The 27,938-nt window shown below is 41.0% G+C and overlaps 2 protein-coding genes across 3 annotated transcripts; one reads left to right on the top strand and one right to left on the bottom strand.

Moving 5' to 3' along the window:
* The first annotated feature begins 1,385 nt into the window (after window positions 1-1,385).
* LOC123442304 (dof zinc finger protein DOF5.1-like) lies at window positions 1,386-3,401 on the top strand. The gene is made up of 2 exons (XM_045118322.1): window positions 1,386-1,621; window positions 2,523-3,401. The coding sequence occupies exons 1-2, from the start codon at window positions 1,553-1,555 to the stop codon at window positions 3,399-3,401; spliced, it is 948 nt and encodes a 315-aa protein (XP_044974257.1). The 5' UTR covers window positions 1,386-1,552.
* A 21,630-nt stretch (window positions 3,402-25,031) lies between these two features.
* LOC123441194 (dof zinc finger protein DOF5.1-like) lies at window positions 25,032-27,072 on the bottom strand. 2 transcript variants are annotated; one of them, XM_045117695.1, is made up of 2 exons: window positions 26,750-27,072; window positions 25,032-26,532 (listed from the first exon to the last, which is right to left on the bottom strand). In XM_045117695.1, exons 1-2 carry the CDS (start codon window positions 26,813-26,815, stop codon window positions 25,474-25,476), a joined length of 1,125 nt encoding a protein of 374 aa, XP_044973630.1. In that variant the 5' UTR covers window positions 26,816-27,072; the 3' UTR covers window positions 25,032-25,473. The 2 variants fall into 2 exon arrangements, with proteins under 2 accessions (XP_044973630.1, XP_044973629.1); XM_045117694.1 differs by having other exon boundaries at window positions 25,032-26,538; window positions 26,750-27,065.
* Window positions 27,073-27,938: the final 866 nt, after the last annotated feature.

The following is a 27,938-nucleotide window of genomic DNA, read 5'->3' as shown; positions in this document are numbered from 1 at the left end:
TAAGATAGGAGCTCTTATTTTTCTCTCTACACCAGAAAATGACAGAACCAAGAACGCCGTCATGTTTATTAAGTATTAACATGGAAGTCAATTGCTCAATGTTGCCAACTCACTCAGGTTTGAGAGAAACTTCTACCATGATATAAAAGTGGCTAAAAAATTTGTGACCCACAACACCTATCTGACGATCGGTTGTAGTTTTGCCTACTAGATTTTGAACTTACACAAGTTTGACCCTAAACTTTTGATACAGAGAATATTATATCCTTAACCCTTGTCCAAACAATCTGGTTGCTAACATGGCGGTGATTTTGCACACACAGCACTCGGGTCATCATGAAAATGAATTAAAATAATTAGAATTACATCTAATCTACAAATTTATAATACAATTCGAAAATTTGGAAAACCAGAAGTACTAAAAGAAAAAATCAAATTATTTTTTGAATATAAGTTATAAAGGACTACTCATGAATGTTCAAATTTTATTTATGAGTTATCAAAAAATTCCCGATTTCCCTTAAAACCTAAATATTTATTCCCATTTTATTTGTTCCTGAAATTCACCTTTTTTTAGTAATGAATGTATAATTATTGTTATCTTGTTTTTGTGCCGATTGGTTTGTGCGCAAAACCACTGCCACATTACTGGTCATAAAAAATTCACTAGGTCGCCGATCAAATTAGCCGGCCTTAAAATTTTAGAGTATAGGGATACAAATAAACTTAGGTAAAACTGGAGTGGTCAAATATAATGTGAGTCCCTTCCCATGCAAAATTAAGTTGTATATGCAACACAAACACTAGTCACTGTCACTTTTTCTTGATGTATACGTGACATGCACATTTCAAGATTGAAGTTCAACTTGCTTTGACATATCCCACATTTTATGACATCTTTGGAACGCAATATTATGGAGATGTGGAATTAGAAGAAAAAAACACATGATGAGAATGACAAGACGTCTTGGTACCTACTAAAAATGGTTGTCTTTAAATAGACTGAGGGATATGACTTGCTAGAGTTCAAACAAAAAAGATATGTAGGCCTACCAAATTGTTTTTTTGGGGGGTAGGCCTACCAAATTGTTAGTACCATTGAACTAGATGGTTGGCCTGGATAATTAATTCTGCGGTGGCAAATTAGCTATCAAGCTTAGCTAATCAGAATGCAGTGCACACACTAATTTATTGCAAACTGTAGCTAGCATGGGTACCACTCTCAGCCACGTCAATATTCACCATGGAAAAAAGGAAAAGTGTGCAAATGAAGGAAAACAACAACAATATGTGTCCTCTTCTCTATTCCTCCAAATCTCCATAGGCTATACATATATATAGAGTGTGTGTGTTGCTTCTCTCTCATCTCTTTTGGTGCTGCTAGCTATCCTTGCTCTCTCCTTTCTCTCTCTCTTCTTGGGTAGCTAAACCCTCCCTCTCTCTCTAGCATCCATTTCATTCCTTCCCTTGGTACTAGTAATCTTCCACTAGATTTCCCCAGCTGCTGCTAAGTTTCTTCCTCCCACTCTCTGTTCTCTCGAGATCACCAGCTATGATATTCCTTCCTGCCTTCCTGGATTCATCAAACTTCTGGAACACCGACCACAACCAGCTAATTCAGGTATGCATCCTTGTGCTTCTTGCTAGCTAATTAATTTCATATTCCCTCGTGATTTTGTTCACACGCCAAAAAACAGAATATGTGTACACTCAGAGCTAGGTTTGCTGATTGCAGATACATATCATGCAATGTACTCCATATCAGGGTTTTGTTTTCTGGCCAAAATTTACAGGAACCGAACGGTTACTGGAAATTTCGCTGACAACAAAGAAACAGTGATACCACTCGAAAAAATCATAAAGATATTTGACGGAGAGAGAGGACCACCAGCAAATGGGGAACGTGTGACTGTGACCGTGCGAGAGCTGGAACCAGAAAGAACAAACCGATTGGGGAGAATGCCCGGCAGCGTGCTCCGGGAGGTCGTTGCGGCCGGCAAGCTCCGGCGGAGGCAGAGCGTGTGCGTATGGACAACGTGCACGGCTGGACGTGGACGAAGAGCATCTTCTACGAATATTCTTTTTTAGGATCCGTTTTGCAGGGTCTGACCCTGCCTTCACCCGCGCCGGCTCGCAAAGCCGTTTTTTCGTAAACTGTAAAAGCATTTTGCGGCTCGGCGTGATATGGGGTCTGATAGAGATGCTCTAACCTCTTCAGCCCCCATATTTTCATCTCGGTGAGGGAGTCCCTCCCCCCTTAATCCAATCACAACGTGACAAATCAATATCACTCTGTAAAACGTCCGCAACCTTCCATGAATGTAGCATTACTCGTCAAACATTACATATTTATATGTACAATAAATTTCAAATCGAAATTCATTTGAATTATTTCAAACAAAAAATCCGAGATTTACCAGAAACCGGTTCATCTCGCACGTCCCGAGAAAAGACATAATGGAGTAAAATAAAACCTCGCTCTATATACTTATTTGATTGGTCATCGCCTTGTTGATTTGCAGCTGCAACAAATCGGCACTAACACTCCTTCACCTTCTGGTGCTGGTGATGGAGGAGGCAACAACAGCAATCAAGAAATTTTCATGGCCACGACCGGGGTCGGCGCAGGAGGGGGCGGCGATGATGGTTGCTGCGGTGTTGGGGATGGCGATGGCGGCGGCAGTAGGATTAGCATGCCGATGTCGATGTTGGAGCGGTCACGGCTTGTGCGGGTGCCGCAGCCAGTGTCAGGGCTCAACTGCCCACGCTGCGATTCCACCAACACCAAGTTCTGCTACTTCAACAACTACTCCATCACGCAGCCCCGCCACTTTTGCCGCGCATGCCGTCGCTACTGGACCCGCGGTGGCGCGCTCCGCAACATCCCCATTGGTGGTGGGTCTCGCCGCCATGCCAAGCGAAGGGCCAAGCCCAAGGCGGCAGGGACAACGTCAAGCAGAACAACCACTTGTGCCACCTCGTCACCCCAGCTGCAGTACTCCATGTTTGGCAGTGCGTCGTCGCCCGACAGCTGGTTCACCGACAGCTTTGACCTGGCAAGCCTTGGCTTCAGCTACCCCGCCAGGGTGCTCTTCCCCGACAGCGATAGCTACGCGATAGATGGCTGCGAGCAGCAACACCAACACCAGTCCCATGGGAACGGGATAGAGCAGTGGGTGGCGGCGCAGATGGAAAGCTTCCCACTCATGCACGCCATGGATCATCAAATGTATGAACAGCCAGCTGAGGCAATGCCCATCACAATGGCCGCGATGCAGGTGCATGTTTCACCTAGAGCTATAAGACATTACAACGTCGGCGAGGGCATGGCGACGACGGAAGAAGATAGTTCCACCACCCACTGGCCAAGAGAGACCACCATCTTTCAAAGATTTCACTAAAAAGATAGTTGGCGGGTCTCCGAACTCCATATGGGGAAGGAAGGTTATTGTTTGCGATGAAGGGGGGATTATGGAGAAATGCTGAGATCGCTCAGTGAAAAGAAATAAAAAGACCCGAGCATGTTGGGATAAAATTAACAACGTTGTCAATGGCGTTGACAACGGCGGCTAAAATTAATATTCCAGCACTTGAAATGCAACTCATAATTAGATAATTGCATCAAGTTTTTTTTAGATTAATGTTTGGTTAAATGCAGCCAGTTATGTATAAAATCTTCACCACTACAGTGGGTGTACAAGATCTCTAGAGGTGGGGGGATATCAATACAGACAAGAATGTTAATTGTTTCGTTGGTTAAGAATTTGTTTATCATTATGACCTTGATTTTTAGTATTATTCACATGTTGGGATTCACTATGGTATCTTAATATCCCTTACTAGTTAATTTAATTTGTCTATATCTATATCTATACCCAATAACTAGCAAAACGGCTTGTGCGTTGTAACTAGAGAAAAAAAGTCATAATCTCCAATGGTCATGATCATATTTTGTTGCATCACCGAGACACACTATCACTCTCATTTTCGTGAAATCGTGAACAATTTTTGAAAAACATGAACTTTTTTTAACTCGTCAACATATTTGAAATCGTGAAAATGCACAAACATTTTCTAAAATCATAAACATTTTTGAATTCATCAACATTTTATACTATTTGCAAACGTTTTTAAAAAAAATTGTTGAACCTGTGAACATTTCTAGATTCGCTGAACATTTTTTTGGAAGTTGTTGGAAGAATTATCGAAATTGAGGAACATTTTTTCAAATGCATGATCGTTTTTGAATAAGCTGACATTTTATGAATCAATAAATTAATTTCTTAATTTACAAACATTTTTTGAATTTTTTGGATATTTATCAATTCATGCACATTTTTTTAATTGGCGAAGTCTTGTTGAATTTCATTAATAGTTTTTAATAAACGAAGTATTAAAAAAATCATGAATGTTTTTAGATATCCTGAACGTTTGTTTGAAAATTTGTGAACATTGTTTAATACAAGAACATTATTTACAAATCACAAAAAATTTCTGAATCCACAAACAGTAAAGAATTATTAAACATTTTAATTCAAAATTCTCATAATGATAAGAAATAAAAACGAAAAGTAAAAACTCGAAATTTAGAATCAGGCTGTACGTATATTGGTCGGCCCAGGCAGGCTCGTGTGTCTTCACCTAGCACACATAGCGCTGTATAGGTGGTTGCTGTTGCATGGGCCTGCTCATGCCGAGATTCCTCTGTATGAAACGTTTTGCAACTTTAGAGATAATTTTGACGATGGATGAAGAAACGTACTCGTCTTTTTATTAGTACGTGAAGATAAATATATATAAATATAATGGGGTTATTGATTCTTGTGATACGTCACGGAAATAACCTTCGAAGATGTAAAATATTATCCACTAATGCGATCTACTCCCTCCGTTTCTAAATATAAGTTTTTTTAGAGATTTTACTAAAAGGCTACATACGAAGCAAAATAAATGAATCTATACTCTAAAATATGTCTATATACATCCGTATGTAGTCCCCCTAGTGAAACCTCTTAAAAGACTTATATGTAGGTATGGAGGGAGTATAAGTAAGAAAAAACCATTTCACACACGGGAATCCTCCGCCTAGCCCGGCCCATGCAGTAGGGGCCGAAATTTCCCGGGTTTTCATTTCAACAAATGTTCACAATTGTTTTCAAAAAATACTAATAATTTCAAAATATTCCTCTTCAAAAAAGTGCTCATAAATTTTCAATAAATGTAAAATGTTTCTATTTTTTGTATATGTTTATTTTTTAATGGTCACCAATATAAAAAATACTTCCATAAGTTACAAAAAATGGTCATGTCCTTCCAAAAGAGTTCTGTATATTTTGGTAATATTCATATTTCTTAAATATAGTTAGAATTATTTTTTAAAATGTTTAACTTTTCAATATTCAAGATTCAAATGAAATCATTTTTTGTCCTGCAATAAATTTTGAAATCTGTACCAGCAATCGGTTTTTGAGAGGCAAGCTGAAGGGTAAACAATCACTCCAAACGAGCTATCCACAAATGCCCTCGTGGGTCGACCTATATCTCATTCTATGTGCAAGTCAATGACAAATCTTTAAGTGCAGCTAACACATCAAATAGGAGGCATTGGTCCTATTACCCACTTTAAGTGGGGAATTTTCTCTATAGCGCCGTGAGGAAAGTGCGGTTGCACTGCTCATTTGGAGACATAGTTTTCGCCTCACTTTGGTAGGTATACATGTTCCATATTAATTGACGAACATAAAGAACGACATGCTTCAGTACACCAGAAAAAATAGTTCGCCTCTTGTAAAAAATAGCACTGCATCTTTATGCTTTTCTTAAATGACCAATAATATAAAATATGCTGAAGGATTTCCATTTTATTTGTATTTTAAAAAGGTCATTATAAGAAATATTCAGTCAGTTTAAAACAAGTTTGTAAACTTTTTAAGAAATTTTAAAACATCATAGATTTTTAAAAGTGTTCATGGATTTAGAAAATGTTCAAAAACTAAAATATTAATACAAAAATAAAATAGTAATATCTGTGAATTTAAAGGGATGTTCGCTAATGTGCAAATATTCACAAATTTGAAAACTATTTATGAATTCAAAACTCGTTAATGATTTCAAAGAAATGTTCGAAATTTTTGAAAACATGTGAATGTTTATTAAAGAAAACAAAAAGAATAGTGAAGCAAAATTAATAAAAGAAAACAAGTAAATGAATGGTTGAACAAGAAAAACGTGTGAAACAGCTATGGAAAAAGCCACGTGCTAGCATGCTAAAACTGATTTTTATTTTTTGAAAAAATCACAAAACTTGTTTATGCTTCCAAAACCGTGGTACATGGCATAGCCCATTAAGGATCACTATGATCCCGTAAATAGGCGGCAATACTACGCCTAGCTTATTCCAACACAACAATATCGCATCACTCCAAAATTCATTTGATGGGTTGGTCCGACACAACAATATCGCATCTTGCCAATTGGTTTTGGGAAGTTTACAATCGTATTTATTTTCCTATCATTTATCAGTTTTTAATAGTTTTCTATTCTTGGCTTTTCTTACTGTTTTTTCTACTTTGCAATAATATCTCACCTTTTGTTAATACATCCTGAACATTTCTTGTATATGTGTTGAACATTTTTCAGATACACACTAAACATTTTCGAAATACAGGTTGAAGATTTATCAGAATACATGCTTATCATTTGTTAAATCCACATTGACAATTTTTTCAATACGTACAAAGGATATTGACTACTTATGAAATATGCCATCAACAGTTTTTGTGGGTATTCTTGCAATTTTTATGTGTTATGAACATTTTCTAAATACATTTTCTATATTTTAAATACAAATTTAACATTTTTTAAACATATTTGTCATGTTTTAAATAGTATTTATTAAACCATGTTGAATATTTTCTAAATGCACTATGAATATATTTTGTTATACTATCATTATTTTTCTAAACACATAGTGACGATCAATTAAAATTTCATGTAAAATTGTAAAATTTGTGAACATTTTTATGCTATAAATATATTAGATCATTTCACTATTATTGTAAAAAATTACATGAACGGTTTGGAGAAACCTACTGAATGTACTGGCCGGCCATGAAGCATCGCTGAACAGGTGTGATTGCTGTATCATACCTTATTTCAAAAAATGTTCTAATTACACAATATTTTAAGAATGTATTGACGATTTTGATAAAATTTGTGGAACACTTTTATAATTTTATGAATATTTTTTATATTTTGTATCTACAAATTTAATTTTTTTGACTTTCCATTTTAAATACATGATAACTTTTTATTATTGTATAATGTCTTCTTCTTATATCGTTTCCGCTTCATTTCCATCTGTATTCATAGTTCTATATTCCTCTTTTATTTATTTATTCATTGTGATTTTAAAACATGTTTTATGCATTTTCATTAATGTTCAGCATATATAAAATAATTATTTTTATTTTAAAAAAACAACTTTATGTTTTCAAAGAATGTTCATCTTCTATAAAATAATATTCTTCGTGTATAAAAAAGTATTCATCCTGTTTTCAAAAATTCTTTTGGTGCAATTAGAAAATACCAATCGCATATATTTAGGAAATCAATTGTTGTGGTTTGAAAAAATAATACTCAATTGTTTTACAAAAATATCTGCTGTTGTTAAAAGAATCACTGTGTACTATATACATATTTTTCAAAATTCCAGATACATTTTTATGAAACACTAATATTGCTATCAACATTTTTATGAAATTGTGCTAAAATTTTGTTTATCCTTTCTAAGTCTTTTTAAATTAACGGTTTACAAGTTTTCTTAAGTAATTTACAGTTTTCAATATATTAATTCAAATTCACAGTTTACAAATTTTCTTAAGTAAGTTTACAATTTGAAATATATTCGTCTGAAGTTATATTCATTTTAAAAAGAAGTTTAGTGTGAGGGCTCAGCATGTTTACAGGGGGCCGGCCCCACCACAGACTCCTAATATGTGTACGCAAGCGAGGCATTCATCTATTCTTCATTGTTTTTTATGTAGCAAACCATTCATATCGACTGGTAGCGAGGCAGCCATTTCTCTCACTATAAACCGCGAAAGATATATCCAGATGCATGCAACACAACACAATATGCGTGGCCTTAGTATGCCAACAGTAGCAATTCCCTGCAATTTTTGTTGTGTTCTTTTTTGCTTGTTTTCAGTCTGGTTTTTATACTTCGTTTTTGGTTACCTGCTTCTATTTTGTTTTATATTTCCTTCTTCTGTTCTTACCTTGTTTTAGTTTGTGTTTCAAGTTTTCTTCTAATCACATAATAGTTTAGAAAATATATCTAACATTTTCAGTAAAATATGTGGAACACTTTCTTAATTGTATGAATGGATTTTCTATTTTCTATTTTTATTTTTATCCTTTTCAATTTCAACTAATGAGGATTGCTTTGTATTATTATATATTTCTTGTTCATACTCATTTTCTTTTCATTTTGTTTTTTCATGTGTTTTCTATAATCGTCGGTATTTTTTTGTTCATAGTGTTTTCACAAAATGTTTAGCATATTTTTTTAAATATTCAGCATATCTAAGAAAATGTGTATTATAAGAAATAATCATTAAATTTTTTAACAAGTGTACATATTCTATAAACTAATATTTATCTTGTTCATAAAAATTCTTGTCGTGCACATAAGAAATGGCCATCGCATATATTTCTGAAAATCTTTCATTGTTTTTAAAAGAAAAATCATGTATTTTAACAATGTTCGTATTATGTTTAAAATAAATTTGCCGTTTTCTGTAAAATGTTCATCCTGTGTAGAGGAAATATTTATCATGATTTCATAATGCATTCATCTTGTATTATAAAATTTTCATCATGATCTTAGAATATATATGCAAACAGTTTTTTATTTTCATGTTTTAGGAATTGCAATAAAATCTCTTGGAGTCACCTACTCGTTCACTGGCAGGAACTTGATTACCATTTTATTTTTTGCAAACCACGTGAGTCGCTCATCCAAAAAAAGGGAAGCTCTGTGCAATGAACGTGTTTGGATCCGAAGCGTAAAAACTCCATCATAATATTTGTGGGAAGGTTGCAACTGCATAGAAAGTCAAACAACACAAGTAACCCGACACAAATAACATAAACTCATCATATCCGAATAAGTGGTTGTGCGAGGACATATCCATCTCTGTCTACATGGCACCATGGAGAGAACTAGAGTCATTTCTTGGCAAAAAGATGACAAATGCCACTAGATGTTGACCAAGAGTCTAAATTTCTTGAAGATCTCATGCCCCACCGCGTAATGCTAGAATGTGAGAACGAACAACGACGCGGGTGTCCTTTTTATATATTAGTAATCATGCACGTGAAAATTAACGTGTATAGAGAAGATAATTTGATAGTAGTGGTCAAAACTATTTCAAACAAACCTAACATGTTTTTGTACAAAGTCAATGATTGTCATTCTCATTGTTTCAGAAAAGCCATTGTTTAGATAATCTACTTTGCAATGTACCATAACATGTTTCTCTAGAGAGGCAAGGGTGGTCATTCTCATTATTCCTGAGATGTTGTTGGCTGTTCTTCAAAATTTTGAATGACACGGATACATATTTTTTGTATTCATTTTTGTTTACTTCTAAATCCCATTGATAAAAAAATGTATCAGAAAACACACCACTCCTTTGGTTAAATCAATGTGTCCAGAAGCATATATATGTCAGGGGTAAATGCACATTGTCATAAACTTAATCTCAGATGAATTAGCATGAGTACAAAACAAACATGATTTTAAATGATGTGTACATAAGAATAATACAAACAGATATGCATGTCTAATTGTCCAAAAGGATGAACATGCTCATCCGGAAAAAAGAAGAAAGGTATAATAGATCACACTGCTAATACTTATTATCGTGCCATTGGTTCATAATTTTCTCAACAAGCATATGGTTGACCTATCTAGACGTATAATCTGATTGGTATTGCTTGCCTTGGGGCAATACTTGGTGGTGCATGGTATATTGAGTGCCCCAGTTCTTGATGAAAATATAGGGCGTGGGTCTCCAATACCCTGCATAGATGTGACTAAACTGAAATTTAGCGTACATAGAAACAACCTCTATAAAGTCCACCGGCTAACTGATTTCTACGAAGGGAATCAAAACCTCCTACATAGTTTTTTATTGCATGGCCTCTAGAGTGTGTTGGAATATTATCCCTAGAGCTATAATATTATTGGTACTATAAATTAGTGTCATCTGGGTAGGTTAGGGCTATCCACTAGCTTCTTTCAGGTAGTGTGGGCTACAAAATTAGGTTGTGGCATGATCCATCATGTAAATTTCAGACAAGACAAATTGACCATGGTAAATAAACATGTCATGCATTATCATAGACTACAACCTAAACTAACAATCATTAGATTTATCAAAGGGTTGAGTTCATGTTGTTTTGAAAGTTCAGTGCCCAACTCCATAGTAAAAAGACAAGGGAATTACTTCAGCTTGTTGCAGAAATCCAATAACATAAGGGGAGAATATCATACGAAAACTAACATTCAATGAAAACTTTGTGAAAACCATATTTTAAAGTTTCAGAAAAACTCTGAAAAATATGGGATGTTAAGATGATGATGTTTTATTGCCACACAAAATTTCAAGTTGAAACACGTTACGAGATGTGAGCTACGAAAAAGACAAAATTCAGCCCTGAATAGTGACATTACTATTTGGCACTATTCAAAGGTGATTTTTTCTTTTTGGTAGCTCACAGCTCGTAATGTGTTTCAATTTGAAATTTTGGGTGACAATAAAACATCATCCTCTTAACATCCAATATTTTTCTAGTTCTTTTCAAAACTTCAAAACATATGTTTCTTGTGGTTTTCACCGGTTTCCACCGAATGTTGGTTTTCGTATGATATTCTCTAACACAGGAATCGTTAACCTGCATATATAAAAAATAAAGTGAAGGAATATTCTTATGATTGGAAAAACTGAGATTCCTTAAAAGAAATAGTAGAATTCATACCAAATCATTGATTTGGTTCAAATATCAGCAAACACATAATTGTGGCACAGATTCACAATGAACCATGGTACCGAGAGAGGTACTATTCCTCTTCCTTTTACCTTCCCTTTGTAGAACAGAATTCCGATGAAGGAAACAACTCTTGATATCATATACAGAAAGGTTTACTTGTAATATATTGGGAATTATAAATCTTAGATGAGGCACAAAAGATAGTAGAGGATGCATCTATCAAATATTAGAAGACGAAACTCAAGAGCTCTGTGCAAGCCACCACATGACTTTTACATGTGACGAAACAATAAACACCACTATAATGAATAATGAATCATAATTACCTGGAGTAGCATTTTTCTTCTTAGGTTGCAGCTGAAATCATTGATATGAAATTCTTCCCTACGAAGGCTAAAGAGCTAACAAAATGTCGAGCTTATCTGAGCAGACTGCAAGCGCATGTGAACATTCGCACTTCAGGAAAAACATGTTGTGAACAATGGCATTAAGAAAAATCAAATTCTGCCAAAAGTTCTAAGCAAGCACAAACTGCACACACCAATACACAAAAGGATAAGAAGCAAAAACTGACCGGTGCTTAGAGGCACCCAGGCACATCTCCTCTTCCCTTGAATGTCATCTAGTACAGCTTCCTACTCCACCACCTCACCTGCACACTTCCTATGCGTTGGTGCAAGTGACCAAGACCAACTCATCTCTATGCTTCCATCAGATGTCTGGTCGGGGAGTGAAGACATATAGGATTTTGAGGAGCAATGCACGCTGATCAAATAGGGTAATATAGTAGATTGCAAATTTAATAACTGGCATGTTACCTCTTATATTTCGGAAGCAAGGAATTGCACAAAGAAGGTACAGAAATTCTTCGACAAAAATAAGATCAACAAAGCAATGTAAGTATGTAACCGACTAAAAGATGACCTCTGATTATTGTTGTCCAAAATCTAGAACATGGAATAAATATATTAGGCCAGAAATAAAGCAACTCACAACAACCTCCACAAATTTACTAACATTTGAAAAGGCTGCTTCTAGATGAAGTAATTGGAAGCTGAATCAAATGAAATTTCATGCCCATGTACTCCACATCTGCAGCAAAAAGAAACACTACCTAACAGTCAATTGATTGATCGATTCCTTCCTTAGTGAATTTCTTCTCGGTCGTGGTGAAGTATTCTCGCTGGACCTGGTTTGAAAGAGCAAGCAAGAAGAGGGCAGTAAAGCCCACTGCTCCCCTGTTTAGCTAGACCACTATCCACTACTGTCCCTTCTTTGAACATTCCACTCCAGAACATGGGAGATAGCACATGCATGAAGAACATAAAAAGGGCATATAAGGTGATTGATTCATAGTTGGGTATCAAGCAGGAACATTGATCATGGCATCATCCATAATTGCTTGGACAGTTCAGGAAAATACTTCATAATCTTCCACACCATGGAATCATCCGGAAGCATTAAGTATATCATAAAAAAGGAGTATCAAACCTGAAACATGGGGGTTATTTTGTTGAATTCAGTCTAGGTGTAGCGACATGCCGTCCAGCTGCTGCATCGAGGCCATTGTGTCGCGACGATGAGTGTGGCAGCCCTGTCATGCAAAAAAAATTATTGGCACTATAAATAGTGGCAGGTCAACATTGACATAATGTTATATAATTTCTCATAATGCCTACTCGATCTACATGTATGCTATACAAATTCTCAAGCTCAGATTTAACATGGCAGGGATTCCAGAGATGGAGATCAAACAGAACTAATAATATGACACGAGTTGGGCCAACAACACAAGACACTCATGTGGTTTTAATAAGCTGGTATAGAGTGCATGAATACAAACAGATGGAGTGGCATTTGGGAGATGCTACCTGTACGAAGTATTTGCCGGCGGGGAGAGTGATGGAGTCCACCAAAGAACCAACCTCTAGATGGCCATGCTTCGATGGCTTACAGCGAGTCGAGGAGCAGCGTCCTATTAGAAGTTGCAACCGGCAAGTGAGTGGGTTCAAAAAATTTCACACCTCATCACTGCTCGGTCGTTTTCTGACCAATGAGTGTTAATTACCTACATCGTCTGTTAGAGGCTCATCACTGATGCATCCGAGTTGTCCTATCAATGTTGCCAATCAACTTTTGATGCCTCGCTAACGGCCGCTTGGATCGGTAGTATTTCAATGTATAGTAATGTCCTAAGATCTATGGCAGGTGGATATTTATCTTACTATGTTTAGAGTGGCTTGGATATTCCAAGATATCGTCCAACGTAACATCTTTAAAAAAAAATGTATGAATTACACTATTAAACGTCACAGTCTATGAGAGTTGGTTGCTCTCTAGTAACCCACGAGGAGGCTTCGGAGTATGACATATAAGCTATCCGTGGGATAGCTATTCATCAGTTAAGGCTTCACGTTTGAAACTTGTTTGCAAAACGACATGCAGTTCAAGGCATAATCCCATGTTCAAGCTGCGAGTGAGAGTTGTGTGCATTTCTACGTAGAAGCTTAATTTAACAATCTTCATCAAAATACCAGTTTATAAACAATGTTTCGAAACCATAGACAAACTCCACGTGCATCTGGAATTCGGTCGGGATATTAGGATTATTGGGCTTTCAGCACATTTCTAATTTCCAATAACCCCTGAAAATCCTAATGACCCATGTGGCCTATGTTGGAAATATGCCCTAGAGGCAGTAATAAATTAATTATTATTATATTTCTTTGTTCATGATAATCGTTTATTATCCATGTTATAATTGTATTGATTGGAAACACAAATACATGTGTGGATACATAGAAAAAACACTGTCCCTAGTAAGCCTCTAGTTAACTAGCTCGTTGATTAAAGATGGTCAAGGTTTTCTAACCATAGACAAGTGTTGTCACTTGATAACGGGATCACATCATTAGGAGAATCATGTGATGGACAAGACCCAAATTATAAACGTAGCATGTGATCGTGTCATTTTGTTGCTACTGTTTTCTGCGTGTCAAGTATTCATTCCTATGACCATGAGATCATGTAACTCACTGACACCAGAGAAATACCTTGTGTCTATCAAACGTCACAATGTTACTGGGTGACTATAAAGGTGCTCTACAGGTATCTCCAAAGGTGTCCGTTGAGTTAGCATGGATCAAGACTGGGATTTGTCACTCCGTGTGACAGAGAGGTATCTCGGGGCCCACTCGGTAATACAACATCACATACAAGCCTTGCAAGCAATGTGACTCAAGTGTAAGTCACGGGATCTTGTATTACGGAACGAGTAAAGAGACTTGCCGGTAACGAGATTGAAATAGGTATAGGGATACCGACGATCAAATCTCGGGCAAGTAACATAGCGAAGGACAAAGGTAATGTTATACGGGATTATATGAATCCTTGGCATAGAGGTTCAACCAATAAGATCTTCGTAGAATATGTAGGATCCAATATGGACATCCAGGTCCCGCTATTGGATATTGACCGAGGAGTATCTCGGGTCATGTCTACATAGTTGTCGAACCCGCGGGGTCTGCACACTTAAGGTTCGATGACGTTTTAGTATAATTGAGTTATATGTGTTGGCGACCGAATGTTGTTCGGAGTCCCGGATGAGATCATGAGCGTCACAAGTGTTTCCGGAATGGTCCGGAAACGAAGATTGATATATAGGATGGTTTCATTTGGTTACCGAAAAGTTTTCAGGCATTACCGGCAGTGTACCGGGAGTGACGAATGGGTTCCGGGTATTCACCGGAAGGGGACCACCCACCCGGGAGTGAGCCCAGTAACCCTAGGGTGGCACACCAGCCCTTAGTGGTCTGGTGAGGCCAGCCCAAGAGGGCTATGGAGCCACAAGTGGAAAAAACCAAAGGAAAAGATAAAACAAGGAAAGAAGGAGGTGGGAAGGAAGGAGTGGACTCCTTCCCCCAAACCGAATTGGGGTGGGAGTCCACCTCCTCCCAATCGTCTGGCGCCCTTGGGGCTCCCTTGAGCCCCAAGGCTAGCCCTTCCCCTCCTCCTATATATATTGGTGGTTTTAGGGCTTTTGAGACACAACTTTGCCACGTGCAACTCAAACCTATACCACGTAGTTCGTCCTCTAGATCGGATTTGTGCGGAGCTCGGGCGGAGCCCTGCAGGAGTAGATCATCACCACCACCGGCGCGCCGTCACGCTGCTGGGAAACTCATCTACTTCTTCGTCTCTCTTGCTGGATCAAGAAGGCCGAGATCGTCATCGAGCTGTACGTGTGCTGAATGCGGAGGTGTCGTCTGTTCGGCGCTAAATCGGAACGGATCGTGGGACGATAGTGATTTGAATCACGAAGCTGTACCACTACATCAACCGTGTTTATTAACGCTTCCTGCTTAGCGATCTACAAGGGTATGTGGATCTAATCTCCCCTCGTAGATGAACAACACCATGATAGGTTTTCGTGTGCGTAGAATTTTTTTTGTTTCCCATGTGTCGTTATCCAACAGCCTATTCATGGAGGATAAGGGTGTGTTGGAAAATTATATAAGGTGGGTTACTTCACACACCACTAAAGCTTAAGAAGAGGACACATACATGCATTCCTCCTTCGCTGGCAGCCTCACCTAGCCACGCGCGTCGTGCTTCATGAAGCTAAGTCGGGCTAGGACATATGTCACGCTTATGTGCTGCCATCTGAACAACCATGGACTGCTTCTCTTCCTCCCCTTAGTGGGTGCCCGTTTATCTTCCTCTATTTATTGAGTTAGTTTCCACTCATCTTCAAGAAGTTTCTCCTCTTCTTCTATGAGAGAAACAACTATTTGAGTGTTGGTTTGCGCACCTGCCTCTCGGTTCCCTAGTTTTGCGCTGCCTCCGCTTCCCAGCTCACTCCTCTATGTACACCATGAAATGGGACAACATGCCTCTAAAACCCTCCTCTATTGATCATGTATGGGAGAGCAGTGATCGCGTGTTTGAGGAGCGCTCTCCCATGAGTACCAGATTCTTCTTCACCGTGACTGCGGATGACGACTTCTTATCTGATGTCGACGGCCTCCTCGGTGACGAGACTACTTATTCTTCCTCCTCTATCTTCTGTTAAGGATTGTGTTTGGTCATCTACTAGTAGGAATCGGTATAGATATAATCTTTGTGCTTTATGTACCCAATTGCATGACTAGTTACATCATTGCTACTAGATTTGATTACCATCTCTATTATGATTATCATGTTTTATCATTTTTTCTAGATTAAACTTAATGGAAAATACCTTAATATTTAACCGACTTAGCCTATTCTTGCATAGGATCTCGAGCTCATCCTCGACAGCCGATGTCATCCTGATGGTGAAGGTCCTATATATATAGAGGATATTCATCATGCTGGATGTTCCCAGTGGGGATCGTGCTCAATAATGGTTGCGGATTTTGAGGAGGTACAACGAACAAATTAAGTGGCCTTTGGCCAGCCTCCTTCGATGTTCGGTTTGATTTACTGACCAAAAGGCGGGCAAGTTCATTCTGATGCCATACAAGAGGCAGTGATGCTTCATAGTGGAGTCCATGGCGTAGTGTTGTGGAGGTCTCGTCAAGCCAAGTGGTTCCGTACCCGGTGTTGGCAAGGTTAGTTCCATTCAGGAGCAGCTTCGGACTTGATTGCAACCGTTTTTAATTTGCCTGGGTCCTCTTTGCAAGTATCAAGCACTAGTCTGTAATTTTCGTTTTTCATTGGATCATGGTGTAATACGTCAAACTTATCTAAATGGTTCTTGGGTCCTTCGGGGCCCTTCTGGGCCCTTAATCTTTTCAAAAGGGAAACAAAACATTGGTGTAGATTTGTTAATTAGTGTACTCAAGCTATACAGATGACTGTTCCATATCATCGATGGATATGAAGAAGGCAAGAAGCCACTGCCCTACCATACGTACTTCACCCACACTCTTCGGTACCTGTATGTCCGGCTACGTACACTGCCCGTAACCGTCATAGTACATAGCACGGACTTCACCTCAAGTGCTCAAATATTGGTTGTAGTTTCACTTCTTATATTTTAAGTTAGACAAACTTAACCGTTAAATTGTGATCGCTAGCCCCTAGTATCCGTTTAGTTTCTGGCGGTTTTTCTGCTGAAGTACAGCTAAAGCAACTTCAGTCTGCCACAATCCTATCTGTGTTTTGTCCGCAATTTTTGCTGCTCGATAGGAGTTGTTTCCTCAAGTTTTCCCTCGTGTTCATGTTGGAATTTACGCATCAAGTTATCGTCGATCCCGAAGACGCTTGAATTCAGTGAGCTGTTAGCAGCTGTGCAGAATCAGTTTGAGCACGTTTTGCATGGGAATGCAGAAACCGTCAACAACCTGCGAGAAGCATGCAGATGCAGTGCCAGAACTGACAAGGTTCGATGTGACGACCTAATAACTAGCGTTCCTGGTTCAACCAAATCAATCATACTCGCTATATAGCTCACCGTCCAGTTCCAAACTCAGCGTCCATGTACAATCGCAGCACAAACAAACATAGACAAAAAAAAGGATCTGTAGAATATACCTATTGGTGCAATGAAGGAACCTGATGGTTATATCTGCGACTGCGACTGCGACTGCAGGATATAGGGTCGATGCCGCTAGCTTTGCATCAGCATTGGAATATCATGATGCTGCATTCAGCGTGGAATGGAATGCCGCTGTCATCCCGGTCCGCATGGAACCCATTTCCAGGTTTAAATTTGAATTTCGTTTTGACCAAAAATACGTGTGTTATATTTATAAGCCACCTATATTATATCATTGAATTTGTATATAGTTTCCAATGTTGTGAAATTTATGGCATGCGGCTCATGTATTACTTGATGAAATTCTCTATAACACTAAGCTTCCTAGTTTAAAAGAGCCCACATTAATAGTACCCAATTTTGATCAGGTCAACAATTCCTCAAAGCTCTTTCGCTCAATTATTTATATACTATACACTATACTTTTTATTTTTTTAAGACCTCTTAATTAATTGAGTTATTCAATTTAGAATTGTGTCATCCGATTTTGATGGGGTCAACAATTTCTCATGCTCTTTCTTTCTGTTTCTTTATTTCATTACATTTACTATCTTTTAAAGCTCTTTCATTCAATTAAGGTATTCAAATTTGAATTTGGTTTACAATCTTGACATGTTGCTTCTAGAACACACACCCTCCCACCACCTAAAAAAAAGAAATGCCACCATAAGTATATGTTGGTTAATGGATAACACAAAATCCCACTATGAAAGGCCCATCAAATCATCACATTATAAATAAAAATAAAACACACTATCATCTCACCAGCCCGGCAAACTAAACATTTCATCAGTTTTGAAATATAAGAAGTATTAGTTATTCAGAAACTAAAATTTCTTGAACTTTAACCAACTTCAGCAAAAATGTCGACATCCACAATATTGAACAAAAGAAGTATAGAAATTCATTTCATGATGAATCTTCAAATACCGATTTGACATTGTGAATTATGATATATTTCTCGACAAATTTGATCAAACTTAATTTTGACTTATCAAAAAAGTAATTCACTTCATATTTTAAAACAGAGTGATTATATTTTCATGGAATTCAACAACACCAACGACGCAGCAAAGCACGTTCAAACCTTCTAGTACAAGACGATACGGGAATAGGGACCAACGGAGTAGTATATTAGTATGATGTTAGGACTGCACATATGTAAGCATACATGGTGTGATCTTCGTAGCAACGATTTGGAACTTAATAAGCAGAATAATGTGTATTTGCTTTACATTCATCATCCACCCTTTGTTCTCGCCGATCGAGTGACTTTGGGAGGGGCAGAAGAGAACACACATCATGCATGATGCCAGTCCTTTGACCATATGGGAACTAGAAAAATGTAGTGCAGGAACAGGAACATATCGAGCACTCCTCCTTTTCAGTCTATAAGTTGGACACATATTTCCAGATCATCAATTTCACCACCAAAGCATAAAGTATTACACGCTGCATATAAGTTATCTCATTGGCCAAATTGATTACTCATAAATACTTTTACGCCTAAGGCCACTTCCAATGCATTGGTGCTAAAGATGAGGTGCTAAGCATATTAAATAATTTAACAACTAAAGTTCTCAATGCATAGTTGCTTAGCTTATTGTAGCTAAGCCTCCTTATTTAATGCTTTTGCAATTAAAGTTCTGCATTCATTGATGCATTTTCTTTATTTAATTATTTTACTTAGGTTCAGGCACTTAGCATTGTTTCTTTCTGTGGTCACCACACTCATCTCTCTCTTATTAGTTAGCATGTCACATCAGATTTTTTGCCTATGTGACAGCCTTAGCACCTGTACAAGGTGGAGCATTGGGAGTAGCCTAACAAACTGAAAGTGAACATACTGGACTTCATGGTCATCCGAAACAACACCAGGAGGCGAAGGAATGAGGTCACGGATCATGGAGGAGATCAAGGCTGGAATTCGTGTGATTTCTTGAAAAGTATATTCAACAAACCATCGGCATACAAGCTCTAGCTAGGGATTCCCATATTCTGTATAAACTTGGGAAATTAGGAGTTACCTCTTAAAACAAGAATTTATCTTGAGGTGTCTATCTATGGGGGATATTTTGACAAAGTGTCTTGTCTTTGCCCCTTTGAGAAAAGAGTGAATCCCACCTTTTAGCCCCTAACTGCAATGTTGTGACAACAATTACACTAATGATAAAAGCTTCCGTCATGTGTTCTTGACGGATGGCTTCAGGCCATACTTGTTAGTGACGTGTGGGGTTGTGGACGGAATATTTTTGTTATCAAATCTCCATTTAGGGGTTTCATTTTAACCGAAGATAATCTATGTAAGAGAAAGCCACACGGTAGCAAGTAATATTGTTTTTCCAACGAAAATAAGAAGCGGCACCATCTCCTGCTAGCATTTGCAGTAGATCTTTGAGAACTGGCATCATGCTTTGGAGGAGGGACGAAGGCCTCCAATATTGGTTTTGGTTGTGACTCCTAAGTTGGTCAAATTGGCCTTGTCCACATTATGCCATTTTTACATGATTGATGGTCACAAAGGTCACAGCAAGGAAAAGCCTTGCGACAGTGGACCACAAGCTGTTCAGAAGAGATAGGTATGGAGGCATCACAGTAGGCCACAACACGACTGAGGTATATTAAACAGTCTTAATGAAAGTGATGATTCTGTCCCTCAACTGTAACCAAAATCAAACTTGGCAAGAATACAAATATATGTCAATAAAAAAAATAGAACAAAATGCATAACATCCAGAGTTATTCAGGAAAACCATAGTGTCAATAAAATTATAGAAAAACTTGTAAGTTAGTACTGGTTTACATACATTTTTCTAGAAAAGGCTGGTTTACATACATGCATTGTTATACCGAAAAAGGCTTTCGTTTCGTTTTATATATGAAGCAACAAAGCATGAACATCCGAAACATACACCACAACACCATAAGGCACACACACAAGACAAGATACAAAGGAATTAAAGATCAGCAACATCAACCTCAAGCAAGCAAAATATGAGCAATAAGAACCACTACGGAGCCCTCCACCATGAACTAGCCATCGTGAGGGCCCAAACTGACCTCGACACACATGAGCTTCAAGACGGTGCCTTCAGGAAGGGTAAGACTCTGGAGTGTCGCCGCTGCCTAATCCAAAGGTTGAAGATTTTCACCCAGAGCAAACGGAGGACCAAGAGATGCTGGAACGACGTCTTCACGAAGAGGTCGACGCCCGCGGACATCACCACCATCTGTGTGACCACTGCTACACACGGAATTCTCCCGACACATGCTCCACCTCCATACAAGGGCGACGCGTCACAAGAAACCTGCCACACCACACCATGTAACGCCGAGCCCCGACCACCCCGCTGCCCACACAACCAGGGTTGCCAGTCCGCACCAGAGCCAGGAGAACCGCCCATGAACACCGCCGCTCCCACCACAGAGCCACGTTCCTGCATCATGACACCCCATCGGCCATCAAAAGGGATGGGCCTCCACCAACCGACAGACCCCTACCGAGCCGGATCCAACAACGGTCGGCATGCCTCCACCGCACCAGAACTTGAACTGGTGGCAACGAGCCAGGGAAAGGAGGAGGAGGAGGAGTGTGGAAAACCTCAACTGGCACCCCTGCCAGTGACGGGTGGCCTCACCACCCATTCCTCTGGCCTACCTACTCCTAGGTTGCCCCATGCAACTCCAATCCACGATCGCCAGAGCAGGAGCGCGAGGAGCCTACCTCGAGTGTCCGCCCGACGAGAAGGGAGCCGGAACAGACGATATCAACCCTAGAGTCGACCAGAGGGGGTGTCGCACCGGGCCACACCAGAACGAGCACCCATGTAGCATATCTTCCGCACGACACACCCGCAGTAGACACACCCAAACTCGTCGGCAAGGCACCGCGCTGCCCACGGCCGTCGTCCCCCGAATACTAAACAAACATCAGACCAAAACCTAACATCTAAAGTCGGATGCATTGACCAAGCCACATACCGTGTCTCGGACCCAAACCGGTCTCAAGCACTCTTATAGGTCATCGCCACAGTCTCCCATCAATCCATCTTTAGAGAATGTACCGACGGATTCTCTTTCCCAGGCATGCCGTCGACGCCCCCACGGTGCCAAACAACGCCTCCTGCCTACGCGCATTCATCATCATGCACTCGCCGCTGGAACTTTGTCGGGCCTCGTCGCCGATACTCCACGAGGTTGGTGCATCACAGGGAACATCGCTCCATCGCAAATGTCGTCCATTGGTCCCTCGAGCCTATGCACACCTCCAAGAATAACACCCTCAAGAAGAGTACAACACATGAGTGTCGTCGTCATTTGATCGACTGATCTAGGGTTTCTTCCTGAGGTAGGGGATAGGGGTATAGAGCTTCTCCATGACGATGCCTTCAAGAAGGGGACGACACAGAAAAACTCCTCCATCGCCGACCTTGAAAACATGCCAAGAGTAGAGTTGTCACCCGGATCCACTTGACAACCCTCCATCCAGCATCGTTTTCATGGGACCGCCACCGATCATCGCCGACGCGCATGGAGGTCATATCGGCCAGATCGGATTTGACCGGAGACCAGTCCCAATGCATCCGTCGTCGGCGTCACATCTGATCTGACCCGCAGCCACCGCGGGCACGTAGCTAGAGTACAAGGGGTCGCCCCCACAGAGCCATCCCCGCACTTGCCTGGCAAGACCATCCCACACCGGCCCTCCCGAGGCGCGAAGAACAGGGCCCCGCCGCCGGCCACTGCGAAGGGCTTTGCCCCATCGGCCCCGACCGACGAGGAGGTTGGATGAAGGTGGTGAGGAGGCGAGGGGAAGGAGATCAGCGCCGCCGCCCGAGTCGCCCGCGGGGGTGGGGGGAGGGGGACGCTGAGGCTGTTCGAGACGTATTTTCTCGTCGATGTAAGAGTTAAATGAGCAGACTTAGACTTTAGCAGAACTTGACGCACCGACAATGCAATTGCATTTGGTCTGTTGCACCGACTATTACAAGTTTGAGGCAAATTGAACCGCACAAAACTTGTGTTGTGTGCACATACTTCTCTTATTGTAGCTGATCGTCATTTTCTTATTGTGGCACATTCTGGGAACAACGAATGCACCCTTGGTGAATATTTACACGAGAGGTTGCAAATACCAATACTGATTTACGTACACTGCATTGTTATATGGATGGGACAATGCTGTCGAAAGGCGGCGATTTCGACAATCGTACCCACCAATGTCCAGGCGAGGAGATTCGTTAAAGACGTGAAGCTATGTATAGCTAGTAACCCCTGCGTTGATTACATCGATTGGGGTAAAACAAGCATCCATCCATATGGATGGCAAGATCAAAACATGAGCAAAAGCAAAGATCATGTTCTGTCAGAAAGAAAGAGAGGTAGGACCAAGATAAACTAGTCCTCCCATCCAATGGCTAGCTAATGAAAGACCCCCTACCTAGAGAGAGGCGAGAGAGAAGCACACATAGATCTGGTCATCTGGAGAGAAGAAAACTAACAATAATGGTGCAATGGTGCATGTGCATTGCTTTATTCCCCAAAGGGGTCAGGAGGAAGCATAGGAGGAGGAGGAGGAGGAGGAGGGGAGGAGACTGGCCTGCAGCCACCTAGGCATTTGAGAAAGCAAAGCAAAGGAAATGCCTGCCATGAAAGCGAGCCAAAGGTAGGGGGAGAATCAGATTCCCCTGAACATGCTGGCCATGCTCGCGCGTACCAAGAATTCATGCAGGATCTTGGACCATTCCAAACAAAACCCTAGCTACCCAGCCAAAGCGACCCCTTTCGCTTTTTGTGCCAGTTTTGCCTCCCCGGCCCTGTGCTTTTGGGCACACCCCGGTATAATTCCATTCCTCCTCATCATCATGCATGCCCCTCTGCCTTGCCTAGCTTCTTTAGTCGCTTATATGCATGCATCGATGCTGTAATGTATGTATGTGGTCGATCTGACCCGGAGTTCCATGCAATATGCCATGGATAATATGTTCATCATGAACCCACATCCGTACATTGTTTTGTGAGCTAGCTAGCTAGCTGCCGCTAGTCCCATCGATCGATCCGGCCGGCTGTGTACTTCTCCCCCGATTTTCATGCATGATTTATATTCATCCTAAGCTCAACCAATCATTGAATATGCTGTCTACGCCTGCCAGCAACTAGTAATCAGATCAGAACAAGAAATCACTTTTGTTCACTCATGCCATGCGTCGTAATTTCAAGAATCACATTTGTGCGTTTTCGATAAAACTATATATTTGCACTCCATTATTTCTTGAAGAACCTCAACGCACTTCATTAAGAAGAATAGAGATTGTTAAGTTTATAAGGAAAACTAGACAAAAAATCCTAAGTTTAGCTGGTTAATTAGGGGGAAGCCGAGTGAAAACCCAATAATAACAAAATACAAAAAAAGAAAAAAGGCACCTAATATTTGCACTCTTTTTTGCCTCCAACATAGTCAATATGTTCACATACATAGCTGCTTCCTTATATTCTCTTGACACTTTTTTGAGTTTGCATCATGCTCTCATGTGCTTGGGGATTCGATCACATGCCGGCCCTACTAGTATACAACCTCTCTTATCAACTTACCATTGGTTATTTAGGAGATATTTAATTTGCACAATCTTTTCATGGATTGCTAATTAATTTATCATATCACTTGCACAGATAAATATTGCCATGACCATGAAAGTGCAAAGGACTACAAAGTTGTATGTATAATGTCATGGTCAACACATGCACTCTAGTATCTTTTTCTCTTGCTTTAAGTTGAATTTGTCTACACACATACTTGTCGTTACATACAACTGTAAAATAACAAAAGAAAGGAGGTAATTACAGATTAAAATAAGATATTTCCCTAATACTTTGCTCCCAGTACTACTTTTTCACTAGTTAATTACTAACAATAAAAGTAACTATACTTTTTTTTCGAAGGAGAGTAATATAGCTAAGTTAGCATATACACGGTAGATCCAACAAGGTACAACATGGCACATCAGATGTAACTAGCATTACTGAATACATGTACGTGTGTACGCCTTGTGATGTTCATACTTCAGACAAACAATGAAGCACACCATAATGGAGGACAACTTTAGATTGCAACAAGCTAGCCCACAAAATTAAATCTGAAAAGGGTACTTCTAAGTCATAGTCCATAGTCAAATAAGTTTTTCTAAAGTCTCAGCCACTTTTACAAATTTATTCACACTAATTTAAGAAAATCGGCATCGTGTTTGTAGTATTTTGTTCATCTCGCGCAAAGAAAAAGAAACTATGTATATTGTTTATTCTTTGAGCCAAGAAATGTTAAATTTCGATGGCATCTCACCGTTGGATTGACAGCTCTCATCATCAACCGCGACTTAATTAAGAGAAGAGCAGTCAAACAACCGACACTTAGCAAAACCGATATGAATAGACTTCGACTTCATGGGAGTACATCAGATACAAAGAGAACCTGACATATATAAATCATCAAGAGTTTGATGGAATTCTAGCACAATGTAGAAGTGGGACATTGGCACGTACCCACAAAGTAAATGCATGAAAAAAAAGGTAATAGACTCATTTGGAAAAGATCTCATATAGCATGCATATGCAGTGGCTACTAACACACACTACACTTAGCTGCTAAGTATATTAAACAACAAGTAAACAATAGTACTACAAATTAAGACCATAGTAAGCAAACACATAACAGAAAAAAAGGTTCACATTCTTGTGTATGCATTGATATCCCCCCTCCTCTAGAGACCTCGATCATCGAGATCGTTCGAGTTCTTGTAACACATATTGTAGTGATGAAGATTTTATACATCCCCGGCCCCATTTCACCATGCATCAATCTAGGTTTGCAAGAACAAAGCTAGGTAGATCTAGCTAGCTAGCTAATTACCAGCTGCATTGCTAGTGCTGGAATAGAAATTGAAGCCGCCGCCATTGCCATTGACCACGTCCCCGTACATGCCCCTGCTGCTTGGGTACTCATGCTGCTGCTGCTGCTGCTGCTGCTGGTAGTCCCTCTTGGCCGGCAGGTGATGGAACTGGTGATTTCCTCCATCGTCGCCATTGCCGCCACCCCCGCTCTGTAGCCCTAGGTGGAACATGCCCTGCATCGCCGCCATTGTGGTCGGCATTGCCGAAGCCGGCGGCTGATTCCCGGACATCTGGTGATCCATGGCGTGCAGGAACGGGAAGCTCTGCATCTGCGCAGCCGCCCACTGCTCCATGCCGTTCCCGTTCCCCTGGTGGTGGTGCTGCTGCTGCGGGCCACCGTCGGCCCCGTAGGCGCCGCTGTCGGGGAAGAGCAGCCTGGCGGGGAAGCTGAGGCCGAGGCTCGCGGGGTCGAAGGTGTCGGCGAACCGGCTGCCGTGCGGCGGCGCGCTGCCGAACATGGAGTACTGCAGAGCGGGCGGCGCAGTGGCAGTGCCGGTGGTGCAAGCAGTGGTGCTGGGCGTCGTCGACGTCGCGGACGACGTCCCTGCCGTGGTGGTTCCGGATCCAGCCGACCCCGCCTTGGGCTTGGCGCTGCGCTTGGCGTGGCGGCGGTACCCGCCACCGACGGGGACGTTGCGGAGCGCGCCGCCGCGGGTCCAGTAGCGGCGGCAGGCGCGGCAGAAGTGGCGGGGCTGGGTGAGGGAGTAGTTGTTGAAGTAGCAGAACTTGGTGTTGGTGGAGTCGCAGCGCGGGCAGTTGAGCCCCGGCTCCGGCTGCGGCACCCGTGCCAGCCGTGCCCGCTCTGACATCGACATCGGCTTGTTGTTCCCACCGCCGGCGCTATCACCATCCCCACCGCCGCCGCCTCCACCATCACCACCACCTCCTCCGGCCCCGGCCGTGGCCATTAATCCTTCCTGCTGACCATGGTTGTTGTTGTTGCTGCCTCCTCCATCTCCATGACCAGCAGGTGAAGGAGTAGCGGTGATATGAGTGTTACTGCCGATTTGCTGCAGCTGCAAATTAAGTGGTCAGGAATTAAGCATCAGCAAAGATGTATATATGGAGCATATTCAAAGATACATAGTGCAGCAATCAGCAGAGGGGATATATATCTGCCATCAGCAAACCCTAGCTTGGCTAGAACATATTCTCCCTCTTTCTTTCTTGTGTGAACAAAATCTTGAGAGAACGACTAATTGAACACAAGGATATATGCATGCATACCTGAAGCTGGTTGTGGTTGGTGTTCCAGCAGCTTGATGAATCTAGGAAGGCAGGAGGGAAGATCATGGCCGGCGATCTAGACTTGCAGAGAGTTGTTGGGAGGGAGAGAGAGAGAGAGAGAGAGAGAGAGAGGTGTTTGGGCGGCTGGGCTGGAGGTTGGAGAGAAGAGATAGTGGGAGGAAGAGACTTGGCAGCTGGGGAAATCAAAGGGAATCAGAGTACTAGTACCAAGGAAAGGAATGGAATGGAAGCTAGAGAGACAGGGAGGGACTAGCTCTTGACTGCTTTGAGAGGGAGCGAGAGCTACCCAAGAGGAGAGAGAAAAAGGAGAGAGAGAGAGCCAGGTAGCAGCAGCACCAAGAGATGAGAGATGAGAGAGAAGGGTCTCTCTCGCTCTAGCTTGTGGCGATTTGGAGGAGGGAGAGGGCATCATCTTGTTGATGTTTTCCTTTTTTTGCACACTTTTGCTTTTTGCCATGGTGAGTGCTGACGGTGCTGAGACGGCTACCCATGCTACCTTGCTGATGCATGCAGTGTTGCTAGCTACAGTCGCAATAAAGAATAGTCAATATAGAAGTACTAGTTAGCAAGCTTGTTATATGGGTGTCTTTTCGGGATGATCTGTTCATAATCAACCTTGACAGTAATAAAAACTACAGCCAGGTTTTGTAGACCACTTAAGGACTACTATACAGACACTGCAGCAGGTCGGAGCCGCGCGGCCGTTATCGCCCCTCCCTCACTAGAGTCAAACAAACTTGTTGTAACTAAACCATCATAGATGAAGAGAGTCGTAGAATGGAAGGATCAAACCTCTGAACACACGAATGAAGATCGGATCCAAACATATCCATTGAAGATTGGCACGGGTCAATCCCATGATATGTGACGGAGACATGCCTCCAGACGCTCTCCGACGACGCTAGACGCACCATCAGAACAAGGATCGAATGTGAAAGAACTATACGTACTGAGGACATGGCCGTTGCCATACATCTCCAACCAAGACGTCGAAACTAAAAGGAATGAGAGCAGGAGCCCTCATGCTAGCGCACTGGGGGAGAGGGTGTCCTTCGCACCTCCATGTTCCAAAGGCAATCAGAGACGGGTAGACCATCACGACATCGACCGAAAGAGGAGGAAATCTAATCGCCTTGCAGTCTTTTCGTGGGAAGGAGGAAAGGATGGT

The sequence above is a fragment of the Hordeum vulgare genome, chromosome 3H, assembly GCF_904849725.1.
Source record: "Hordeum vulgare subsp. vulgare chromosome 3H, MorexV3_pseudomolecules_assembly, whole genome shotgun sequence".
Classification (NCBI taxonomy): Eukaryota; Viridiplantae; Streptophyta; class Magnoliopsida; order Poales; family Poaceae; genus Hordeum; species Hordeum vulgare.
The sequence above is the reverse complement of the archived record's forward strand: the minus strand, read 5'-3'. Positions and strand labels throughout refer to the sequence as shown.